Source organism: Rhamphochromis sp. 'chilingali', assembly GCF_963969265.1.
Source record: "Rhamphochromis sp. 'chilingali' genome assembly, chromosome: 14".
Lineage (NCBI taxonomy): Eukaryota > Metazoa > Chordata > Actinopteri > Cichliformes > Cichlidae > Rhamphochromis > Rhamphochromis sp. 'chilingali'.
Window position 1 is genome coordinate 657,251 of NC_137941.1, and position 12,467 is coordinate 669,717.

The window sequence follows — 12,467 nt, forward strand, 5'->3', positions numbered from 1 at the left end:
TTCCATGTGAGGACAATAAAGTCTCATCTGCAGTCTGAGAAGAATCTGTCTCGGCTGCTGAAGTCGTTTCACACAGTGAGTTTGTATCTGCAGGTCACATGACTCCTCACAGTGTAGGAGGAAGTGTTCATATCCTTTCAAAATAAAGAACTGCCAAACTACAGCGTGCATCGATCCATCAGAGTTTGAATTCCTGCGCTGGAAACAGCAGTTTTATGGTTTTCTGTTTAACGTGAAGGTCACAGCGTCATGGTTCATAACCTCAGCTGAAGGAGAGCAATATTCACAAACTTTCATTTTCTTTGTAAAAGTAGAGAATTCTGAAACTCCCAAACTAGACAGGCTGGGTCTGCTGCAGCTGTTGTGCAGAACTTTACCAAATTACTTTACCAGCAATGGATGGATGGATAGATGGGTGAAGTGATGGATGGAGAAATGGATAGTGATGAAGGATGGATGGATGATGGATGGATGGACGAGGGATGAAGGAATAATAATAATATAATAATAATGATTGCATTTATATAGCGCTTTTCGAGAACCTCAAAGCGCTTTACAATGCCACTATTCAGTCACTCTCACATTCACACACTGGTGGAGGCAGCTACAGTCGTAGCCACAGCTGCCCTGGGGCAGACTGACAGAAGTGAGGCTGCCATATCGCACCATCGGCCCCTCTGACCATCACCAGTAGGCGGTAGGTGAAGTGTCTTGCCCAGGGACACAACGACGAGACTGTCCAAGCCGGGGCTCGAACCAGCAACCTTCCGGTTACAATGGAATGGATGCATGGATAGATGGATGAAAGATTAATAGAGGGATTGATGAAGGAATGGATGGACGGATGATGGATGGATGAAGTGATGAAGGACAGACGGATGAATGCATGGATGGATGGTTGGATGGAATGATAGATGGAGTGATGAAGGATGGATGGGTGGAGGGCTGATGGATGCGTTGATGGATTTATTTGTCACTGGTGTAAGAAGGAAAGATGAAACCAAAGCCGGCGTTTCAGATATTCAGATTTCTGTTTCTTCACCTCCTCTGCCCCCACTCGTCTCATCAACCCTGGAAACACCCCAGCATGGAAATATGATTATACTAACTGTTGTTACAGTGTGTGTGTGTGTGTGTGTGTGTGTGTGTGTGTGTGTTCATCAGTTAATGTGACGCACACACAGCCGGTGAGCAGTGTGTGTCCTCTCTGGTATTTCTGATATGTACACAGAACAAGACACACACATTTGTTCCTCCTCACATGAGCGCACACACATACACAGGCATGTTTAATGGACTTTAGTGTGTGTGTGTGTGTGTGTGTGTGTGTGTGTGTGTGTGTGTGTGTGTGTGTGTGTGTGTGTGTGAGAGAGAAAAGGAAACCCTCGCTCCTTATAAGGAAGAGGACGAGTGAGGCTCAGGCTGGTGCTCTCTCTGCTCTCTCTGCCTCGGGCTAACACACTGAGCTCTGGGTTTGGATTATGATAGTTTAATGTGATTGGCTGTTACACTGTAAATAAAAACAGGAAGTCAAACGTGCATTATTTCCCTTTGACATTTGAAGTATCAGCAGACTGGAGTACTCTCGTGTACTGGAGTAAATGTACTTGATTACATTAGTAACTGCTCCTTTTTCTTCTTTATGTGTTTCCGCCCTGCAGGCAGACAGAGAGGCGGGAGGTCAGAGGTCACAGAGGTCAGAGCAGCGTGTGAAGCTCCTCGCTTCATTGGTCGCCTGAGCGATCTGAAGGTGATGGACGGCAGCAGAGTCGCCATGACGGTGGAGCTGAGCGGTAAGTGTGTGTGTGTGTGTGTGTGTGTGTGTGTGTGTGTGTGTGTGTGTGTGTGTGTGTGTGTGTGTGTGTGTGTGTGTGTGTGTGTGCGCGCGAGCTGTGGTATTTCCTGTCTGATCTCTGGGGAGATGGAGGAGATGCGATGAGGGCAGATTTACTTCTTCGTTTCCTCTGAGTGTTGTTGTTGCTCTGATATGACAGCACGCATTGTTTCTGAATTATGAGTTCATTATGAGTCCCCACATTATTAACCCCGCAGTGTGTGTGTGCGTGTGTGTGTGTGTGTGTGTGTGTGTGTGTGTGTGTGTGTGTGTTACATAATGATTTTCCACACTGGGTTTTCTTCTCCATATAAGCTGTGTGAGGATCAGAGGTGCTGTTGCTTCTCTGCACGAGCTTCATTTCCACACGAAACTGAAATTTATGGAGCCACACGCACACACACACACACACACACACACACACACACACGCACACACTCCTCGTGCCTATGGTACGACAACTTTTCTCCGTGCCCCTGGTACACTGTGCAGAAACACCTTGCCACACACACACACGCACACCTCTGACCTCTGACCTCTAGATGTTTTTCTTACCCAATCATTACACTGAACTCCCCTGAAGGTCATACTGACGTATTAATAAATAATTGTACTTACTAAATGTGAAAAGTATTTAAACTAATTTTACATCCACAGCTAGAGTTAAAGCAGCTTTACTGAAGCATCCGTGAAATGAATCAAATAACAGTGAATTTAGCTTTAAATCACTGACTGTATCTGAATAATGGCGGCTGTGACAGTACTTGACATAATGAGTCCTGCAGCCAGACGTATCTGGATGAGCTGATGGAGTTACCTGCTGATCAGTGCTCAACGTCCAATCACAATCCTTGAATTTCACTGTGCATCAAAACTGAAGCTCCGCCTTCTTGGATGGTCTGTTGGTACAGTGACCTCACAGCAGCCATGTTATTGGTCAGATGATGTCACTAATAATGCTCCAACTGCACAAACACAGCCCAGAGGTCCAGTTCAGGTGAAACTAGCAAACAGTTAGCAGCTACAGCCGCCTGTGTCACCATCCACCTGTCAGTCAAAGAGGCCACGCCCCTAATAACAAATAAACAGGTGAGTTATAAAGACCACCTACCCCTGTACAGGGGTTATGAAGGTGGATAATTATCCATGAAGACCAATCAGTTCGTGTATGAGGCTAACGTCTATGAGGACTGACTCACTGCTGCCTCTGCTGGATTTCAGAGGAACTGCGCTTCCAGTCTGCCTTTTTTTAAAGTACTTTTGATTCAACAACACTAAAATGTAAATTAAATAAACAAAATATTGCCACTCCTTTAATTCTCAAAAATACTGCATATAATAATTATAAGTAAAAGGATCTTTGGTGCGTACTGGTCTTCACTGATGTGTCCTGATGTTTGAATGAAGCTGTGTGTGGTCCTCAGGTCACCCTCCTCCAGAGCTGGTGTGGCTCCACGATGGGCAGGAGGTGACCGAGTCAGAGGACTTCCAGCTCCTCAGAGAGGGAACCCGCTGCACTCTGCTGATCCACGAGGTTTTCCCCGAGGACACCGGGACCTACAGCTGCCAGGCCTGGAACCAGTATGGAGAGGACCAGACCCAGGCCCGGCTCACGGTGGAGGGTATGCTGCAGTTGCACTGAGACCTGAGTGACACCAATGTGGGGATTTTTGCAATGTTCACAAACACAACAATTACAAACCCACAGCCTTTCTGATCCTGATACCAAATCCACCTTGGCCCAAAAATGTGGTTTCTGTTTTGTACCCTTTATTTGTGTTCTCTTCTTAGTTTATTTTTGTCAAGCTTTTGGTTTCTGTTTTGCATTTCTTTTTCCCCCCCGTTATTCTTGGTGTTTGATTATGTAGGTCTCAGGTTTTGGTTTCCATACTCTATTCTGTGTCCAGTCAGTGTCTGTGTCAGCCCTCCAGGTGTAACTGAGGATGTCTGTGCTGCAGCTCAACCACTGACCGATCAACTTTGGTGTCATTGTGTTCACACACTATCTACAGTGTATATGTTGGGTTTCCTATGTGAGGCTCAACCACACGACCTCCATATAAACCCAGATTTATTATTGTGGTTTTCTGCAGAGCCTCAGGATGGCGTCCAGCCGTGGTTCATCACCAAGCCCAAAGAGGTGAGCGCTGCTGTTGGTCAGCATGTTCTCCTGTCCTGTGCCATCGCCGGAGATCCGTTTCCCCAGTACACCTGGACCAGAACCGACCCGAGCCGATCTCTGACCTCCGGAGGCGACTATGAACTTCTGCAGAAAGAGGACGTCGTCTCCCTGCTCATAAGGTTTACTGTTACACACAAACCACACGCTCTGCAGCTAACCACACCTGATACAGCTAACTCTGTTTTCTTCTTCAGACGAGTGAAGAAGGAACATGGCGGAGAGTACCTGATCAGCCTGAGGTAACAGATCGACAGGCGCAGATACTGTAAACACTCACATGTCATAAAAAGACACAGATTCTGCAGACATGCTGAAATAATCCCAGATGATCTACAGTACAGAGCTGCAGTGAGGATTACAGTCACAGAGGAACCACCAGCCCTCCCCCTCCATAATCTATCCATCCATAACCTCATCATCCACCCCAGCACATACAGCAGTCTGCATCATATTCAAAGCATGACTATGTAACATGAGAATAGAAGAGAAATCTCCTTCTGCTCATGAAAATCATACGTGATGTGCTGGTGCCAGTGAACATGAAGAAACTGTGAGAGACGGTAAAGCTGCACTTTACCCGAAACACAAACCAACATCAAGGAATTTAAAGGTGCCTAATGGTTGGCCAGACTGAAAAAGACAAACAGTTGATCTATAAAAGTAAATATCAGGTTTTCCACATCATAATGTGACTTATTCAGAGACTGAAGGGATGATTGAGCATCAAGACATAATGTGATTAGTGCTAACAAAGACAACAAAGACAACAGCTTCCAGGGTAATTTCAGTCAAACGTTTCTGAACATTGTTGATCAGGACCAGTGGAGCCTACCTGGTGTCTTTTCCTCTCTTAAAGGGAAAATGTTATGTGCCATTAATGAGAGATAGAAGGATCAGTTTCTCATATGAAGTCTGACGTTGCAAATAGCACAGTGCAGCAGTGCCTGAATGAAAACACCGCTGTGATGAATCAGTGGCGTGGAAGTGGGAGATGGTCTTAGTGCCTGTGAGAAGATGAGAGAGTGCTGCATGTAGAAGATAAACTTTGTGTTTCAGGAACAGCGTGGGCGAGTGCAGCGCTGTGGCCACGCTGTCGGTCACCGAAAGACGAGAAAAGGACAGGAGAGGACGGGACGGCAGCAGGTGAGACCTCACTCACCTGGACACCTGCAGCTGGCTGAACAGGGCGGAGTCAGATTTCTGTGCCGTATGAGCGTGATTGGTTGAACCTGACGAGTTTTTAAAACGTCTCGTTCCCTAAACAGACCTCTGCATCATCAGCATAGAGTCTGACCCCCCCCACTATTCCCAGCTCTCTGTTCCTGTTTCCACCCCCTCCTCACACCCACCCACCATTCCCTCCATCCTTCTGTTATTTATCCAGAAATTCCCTAAAGCTTCTCTAATCCATCCATATCACCCCGACCAATCAGAGCCAGTATTTCCTCTGTGTGTTTACTCTGCTGCGAGTGTTTGCTGGAAGAAACCCCGTTTGCTCTAGTTTGATGAAACTGTGAAAAAGAGTCAGCAGCTTCAGAACTGAGGAGGAGGAGGAGGAGGAGGAGTGTGTCCTCAGTCTGCTTTTTCTTTGTTTACATCTGTGTGTGTGTGTGTGTTCCCTCTGCTCATGCCCATATTCGGGCAGTTGAGTCACTTGTGATGTAACATGAACAATTTGAGTCGAGGTCCCCCCCCCACACCTCCCACCCCACCAGCTAAGACCTGGGGGGCGGAGCTTGTCCTATTGCTCTCTCTCTGTCCCTCCATCTGTCTCTGTGCTTGTTCATCCAGCCTGGCAGCAGCAGCAGGAGGAGCAGGAGGAGGAGCAGCTGGTGGGAGCGTGGTGCTGAGAGGAGGTGGCAAAGGAGGAGGAGGCGTGGAGCAGAGAAGCAGCAGCAGTGGTGTCAGTCGGCAGTGGCAGGAGGCCAACGAGGAGCAGAAGGAGAACCGGCAGCTCCCGCACCTGCACAGGGAAGAGAAGAAGAAGAAAGAGGAGGACCAGACCACTGCTCCCAGAGGCCTCCTCAAACGCTGTGTGGAAACCAGGGAGCGGGGTGAAGAGGAGCTGCGGCAGAGGGAGGCGCAGCAGCTGGACTTCCGCTCGCTGCTTGGACGCCGAGCCGTTCAAGGCAAAAACATCCAAGAGGGAGACGAGCAGAGGGAGGCCGGCCCCGCCACCGCCACCGCCACCACCGAGCACAACCAGTGCCACCACATGGATTTTAAGGCCAACCTCAAGGGTGTCAAACCCAAGAGCGAGGAGAAGGTGAACTCCCCATCGCAGGTCGACTTCCGCAGCGTGCTGGGGAAGAAGGGCGCCGCAAGCAGCAACAGCAGCAAGGCCGCAGAGACGCCCACGAAGAACGCCGGCGACTTCCGCTCTGTCCTCGCCAACAAGAAGAACCCGACGGGCCCCGAGAAGAATGGGGAGAAGGCGGAGGTGAACAACTGCATGGATGGAGGGATTAATGAGAAGAAGAGCACCGGAGGAGGAGGTGCGGCGCCGGAGTTTGTAGAGAAGCTGAGCGACATGACGGTGCTGGATGGTCAGCGGCTCCGGCTGCAGTGCCGCCTCGCCACCGCTTCTGATGTCACTGTCACCTGGACGCTGGACGGGAAGGTCATCAAGGCGTCCAAATTCATCATCCTCGCAAACGAAGGTCAGAGGTCACACACACAGCACAACAGGAAGTGAAAGGTTTTCTGACATGATTTGGTTAAAAAGGAGGGAGGAGGGCTTTGTTTACATTTCACAGCAACCCCGAACGCTCTCTTTGAATTCAAAGAAACTTTATTTAGCAGTACTGTTTGTTTGCGATCATCAATGGAAGTGATCAGAATCGATTAGAGCCACTGAATTTATTCAGACTGAGAAAACAGAGAGAAACCCCTCAGATTAAAGACGACAGAATGAGCAGCGCACAGGGAGGCGGAGCTCAGGAGGTGAAGCTGTGGAGCAGCGTTGGTGGAGTCGGTGGAGGAGCTGAAGCAGCTGCTGATGGAGGTCTGAGGATTGAGACTCTAATAATAGAACGCAGATGTGAAACAATAGAAGCAGGATGTGATGTGTGACCGTCACTGGAATTTCATATGGAAGCAGATCACTACACACACACACACACACACACACACACACGCACGCACGCACGCACGCACGCACACACACACACACACACACACACATGTATTACTGTACTTGTGAGGTCCGGCGGGGATTCATTCATCAGTTGAAGGGACACTCTGTCTGTCTTAAACTGTCTTCATGATGTTTAGTTACGTCTCCCCGAAGCTAATCTTTAAAACTTGTTCAGTAACTTTGAACATGCTGAGCAGAACTGTCGTTCATGGATTTGATTGTGAAGACAAAAATGTAAAAAACAAAGTTTACTTTAAATTCAGTCTGGACTGTTTTGTGTTTAGCAGTGATGGTGATAGTTTTACTTAGTTTAGACACGACTTTGCTAAAATTGAGTTAGCGTGATTGTTCTAGCAGTAACATTAAGAAGGCAGTGACAGTTAGCCGCACTGCAGGAATGTAACATCAGCTGATCAAGTAAAAACAAGAAGATGGACGCAGCCGGTGCTCAGCTACTTTAAACCTGTATTCTTTCTAATCTCCAGTAGGGGGCAACTCCTCTGCCAATTGTGTAAAAGTCGGAGTGTGTGAGCCTGCTGCCCGCCTCATGTTTACTTTGCAAATGAGGACCTTATTATCCGGTCGTTAAGTGATGACCTGACGAATCCTACTTCCGGGTCTAAAGTAGTCTGCGTTTAATATGGCTTTTGTGTTGTTAACATGTTTAATGTTTTGTATTTTCTTCTATTTAATCTCAAAAAGCTCCTAAAACAGTCAGTGATCACTGTTGACCTCCCTCGGCTTTTATTACCACTAATCATTTATTTAAGCTCAGTTTTTAAAACCTTAGGATGTAACTACAGTCCAGCCCATGCAGCAGTATATGAATGACTAACCTCGTATTGTGGATGGATTATCTCAGTTGTTCTCCTGGCTGAAGTTTGGTCCTTTTACAGCATCCTGCCATGCGATTACATTTGTTCCTGACCACCGAGAACACTCACGTTAACTTTTATCCAGTGGAAAAAAAGTTAGCTTGTTTATATTATGCTAACATAGCTGTGTCGCTAGCGGTCACGTAGCACATCATTATATACCAGCTAGCCCAACTTCAGTAACCCTACAAACGTCACTGCTGTTTAGTTTTCTGTCTTCATTTATGCTGGAAGTGATAACAGAGCTGTACGTTTGAATTTGTTTCCAAAACCCCGCAGTCAGGACATGCTATATTGTATTTAGATAGAAGCTAGCGAGCTAACTTCCTGCTAACTTCTAACTCCGTTAAATGTCATAAATTCCGTTTTCATGGATGCCTGGATGTTAAACTCAATTGTTACACCTGGTAGAGCAGAATGCTGATCATTTTATTAAAGATGAAAGACTTTAGACAGTTTTTCAACTCTCAGTAATGCCACAGTGATCGTTTGATATATGGACCTGCAGCGGAGTTTAGACCCAGACACGGCTAGTGACGTCAGACTGAACAACCGAATAGCGACAAAGAAACAGGAAGCAGGAGATGATTGAGTCATTAGCCAATGAGCATGCAGCATGTCGTGTAGATCCACGCCGTGCTTGGATTTTGTCGGGCTCGCCGCTTTGCTGAAGTCACCCTCACTGCTTCTCCTCCTCCTGATGGTCGAGGGACACTTTGAGTTCACTTTCACTTTCAGCAGCTGGAGCAGCTGTCACAATCTTTTCTTCTCTGTGTCGTTATCAGCGGCTCCAGCAGGAAACTTTCATTAACAGGAAGCTTTCAGCATGGATGGTGAAATAAATACAGCAGCCGTCAGAATCAGACTGATGGCTCACATTTATAAAAATAGGCAGACTCACCCTTTAAGAAAGAGCCTGAAGGTCCTCACAAGCATAGAAACACACACTGTGATGTCCTGTAAAGACCTGTGTGTGTGTGTGTCTGGAGGACAGCCCCTGGTTGTGTGTGTTTATCCTGCAGAGTGAGGAGTCTGTGTGTCACATGCTAAAGGTCAGAGGTCACATACATGTGTCGGTACAGATTTAAAGGCAGCAGCATGTTTATGATGAACTCAGATCTTCAGTTTCTGCTCTTGTGGTTTTGTAGGCGTCGTTATAAAACGACATGATCGTTGGCTGAAGGGTCGTCATGACGATAAAACGTCAGATCAAAGCGATCCTTTTACAGAAAGTGTTCAGAGTGTTGATTCAACGAGTTGCAGCAGCTTCCTGCCTTCTCTTCACGCTTTGTTGGATTTGGTGCAGATCCCCTCAGCTCCAGCAGGGTGGAGGGACGACAGATGTTTTCTCCACAGATGTTTAAGACGTTGCCTCGGTCAGATCCGAGCCTGTCAGCTGTAAGGACCTCTCTGACTTTAGTTGTCATCCTCCTCTTTTATGAAATTTGCAGATGAGATTATGAGATCGTAGAAACAAGCAGTGGAAATGAGTTTTCTCCAGATGGTGTTTGGCCTCGTCATTACTGATGTGGTGAGGAGGGAATCAGAGTGGAGCAGCCGGCTGAGGCGGTTCATCCAATTTGGACGCCTCCTCTGCGAGGTGTTCATGTCCTAGTGGGAGGAAGCCCTGCGGCAGACGCAGGGCACTCTGGAGAGATTGCATCTCTTGGCTGACCTGGGAACGCCTCGCTGTTCCCCCGGGTGAGCTGGAGGAGGTGGCTCACAGAGGGAGGTCCGGGCTTCTCTGGCTAGGCTGCTGCTCCCCTGAACCAGAAAAGGACAAGAAGATGGATGGATGGTAACTCAGCGCCACGATAGCATCACGAAGCACAAATAAAAAGGGTTAGGGTGAGGTTGAGTGTTGGTCGTGTGCAGGTCGTATGAACGTCACCTCAGATCCGTGAGTTTCTGTGATAGCTGTGCTTTGTCACCAGGGGGCAGTGTTAGAGACTCGTGTTGTTGTTGGTGAAACTGTCCATCACCCGCCGACCTCTACGAGGGTTTCTTTGACTTCACGCTTCAGTTTTGTCCCGTCCTGTAAACTTCAGGTTCCCTAAACTCTCGGCTGGCCGATCGAGTTTTAAACATCTCGGTTCTGATTGGAACAAACAGGACGGAGGCGACCAAAACAACAATCTTTTAAAAGATTTTTTTAAAACCATCTTTCAGGTCACAGAGTCTGATTAACAGGGAAAGCTTTTATTTTCACTGATCAAAGTGAGAGGCAGAGGAGTGTGATGCTTGTCCTTCTGTCTGAAGCAAAGAAATGTTCTAACACGTGTTGAAGGAAGAAGAAAGTCTTTCTGAAGGATGCCGCACCGGCAGCGGAGGATGGCCTTTAGTCTCACATGGCGTCTAAAAGGGTGGAGAACGTGACACTCTGATAGCTCGTTCATAGTAAATGAAATGTGTAAGGAGTCATACCTTCATTTTTATTGATTAACTTTGTGGAATGTAAGAAATGAGACTTGACCTCGTGCTGATCTGACTGTGTCCTGTGTGGGTTGTGTTATATTGTGCTGTGTTGTGTGTTGCAGGCGGCCTGTGCTCTCTGACCATAGACAAAGCCCTGCCAGAGGATGAAGGCCAGTATAAATGCAGAGCCGAGAACTCGGCAGGCAAAGCCGAGTGTTCCTGCACGGTTCTGGTAGACGGTGAGAACAAAGCTTTGGTCCTGTCTCAGACCTTTCCTTCAGTGCCGCATGTTCTTCTTCTTCTGCTGTTTTTTTTCTTCTGGTCTTTCCTCTACAGTTATTCTTCCTCCTGCATCCTGATGTAGACGCAGGTTTAAAGCATTCAAACTGTGAGAGAAACTTTAAAGTGTACTTTTGTTGTCTGAATGAAGATCTGAAATGTATCTGATATGTTTGTCGTAATCTGTCCTAAACCAATAAGCTTGTTTACTTCCTGCCGTGTCCACGAACATTTGTTGACTCCGTCATCAGCGCTGACTCTCAGACACCAACCGATGAGTCGAGCCTCCTGAACACACGACTCTGTTCAGCAGTGCAGCTCTGCTTCTTTGGAAAGATCACACAAACATCAGCATTCATGGGTCATGTTAGCCCCGCCCACTCTCTTTGATGGTCGCTGCAGTGGTTTGGACTGGAAGAGTGATGCAGCAGAAGCTGCAGCGCTGGTCAGCTGGGTTTCCTGTCATTAGAACCAACGAACACAAACACAGTTTGACTTTATCAAAGATCGGCTCCTGTTTGCAGACGGGTTAGCGCTGGTCGTCAGGACATCAGCTGTTTGTAAAGGGCTTAGTCAGCTGGTTTTAAACACGAACACCACAGACTCGGTGTGCTGTGTCCAGAACAGCACGGACGCCGTGGTCCAGCCTGCAGCACGGACGCAGCCGCTGTTTCAGGTGTGTCTCAGTCCTGTGGTGCTCATGGACACCTGAGACTGAAGCAGCACGAGGACACTCGGCTCTTTCTTTGCTGTGAGTTAACGTGGCGAGGACAGAGGCAGAGTTCGCGATGGAAACACGATGAACTGTGCTCCACCATGTGCTGTGAATCTGTGATGTTGTGTTTGGACAGGAAGTCAAGGAAGTGACAGCAGTGACTTCCAGAGACCACAGAAAGTGTCCGGCTGTGTGAACACTGTGGTTCAGTTCTGAGACCTCCAGGATCGTCTCACGCCTGTGCACCGGGTCCGTGCAGACAGCACCCAGAGACTGCAGCCTGACGGCCCATCAGACGCAGCATGTCTCACTGCAAACTAGAGCGAAGGATCCAAAATTTGTGTTGTGCTGCGCTCTGCTTGTACGTCATTTTTGCGACTGCTCTACATATACGAGAAGCGCCTGCACCTTGTCGCTTTGTGTCCTCTACGACAGTTTGTGTTGTATTATGTCCAAACCTTTAATAAAAACGTATCCCTCATCCTAAAGAAGAAAGCTTTGTCCTGACTAGTGAAGAATGCGTCGTTTCCAGAACGCTGCTTTCCCTCTGCAGAGCTGTGCAGTTCCCCGTACGTGCACGTAAACCTGTGACAAACAGTTCACCGAACTCAGACACACACAGAACGCTTTCCTTCATTGTGCAGTTGAACTTAGTTTCTATTGGTAGCACAAAGGTGCGACACACGCGAGTACTGCGCTCTGCTGCACCTGTGCTTGTGCTGCGCTGGAAAACCGTTGCTGCACGAGGCAAACAACAGACATGAATGGGTTTCAGAGCTCAGCGCTGTGCTGCGTCCGATGTGAAAGGACCTTAACTCAGGCTGGACTGAGTCCCGTGCACGCTTACATGTGTATGCCTCCTGGTTGTTATTTACGTACCTGGGTTCTCTGAGTCTGAGCAGTGACTTTTTTGATAGTTCGTCCCTGAATGCAGCACCGCGCTGGTTTCCCTCACAAAAAGCCGGTGGCATTTTTCTGCACTCACACGACTTGACTCGAACTTCTGTCGTCTCGCTGAGTCTCACTGAGCG

General features: G+C 47.8%; 1 protein-coding gene across 3 annotated transcripts in view; it reads left to right on the forward strand.

The window, feature by feature from the left end:
* Window positions 1-12,467, forward strand: part of mylka (myosin, light chain kinase a) — a 53,336-nt gene that overhangs the window by 23,159 nt on the left and 17,710 nt on the right. For all 3 annotated transcript variants that reach the window (XM_080902950.1, XM_080902949.1, XM_080902951.1), the window contains 7 exons: window positions 1,662-1,793; window positions 3,259-3,456; window positions 3,928-4,135; window positions 4,211-4,255; window positions 5,073-5,159; window positions 5,808-6,676; window positions 10,565-10,681. In XM_080902950.1, the coding sequence (XP_080759076.1) occupies window positions 1,662-1,793; window positions 3,259-3,456; window positions 3,928-4,135; window positions 4,211-4,255; window positions 5,073-5,159; window positions 5,808-6,676; window positions 10,565-10,681 (1,656 nt within the window). The remainder of the gene's footprint in view (window positions 1-1,661; window positions 1,794-3,258; window positions 3,457-3,927; window positions 4,136-4,210; window positions 4,256-5,072; window positions 5,160-5,807; window positions 6,677-10,564; window positions 10,682-12,467) is intronic.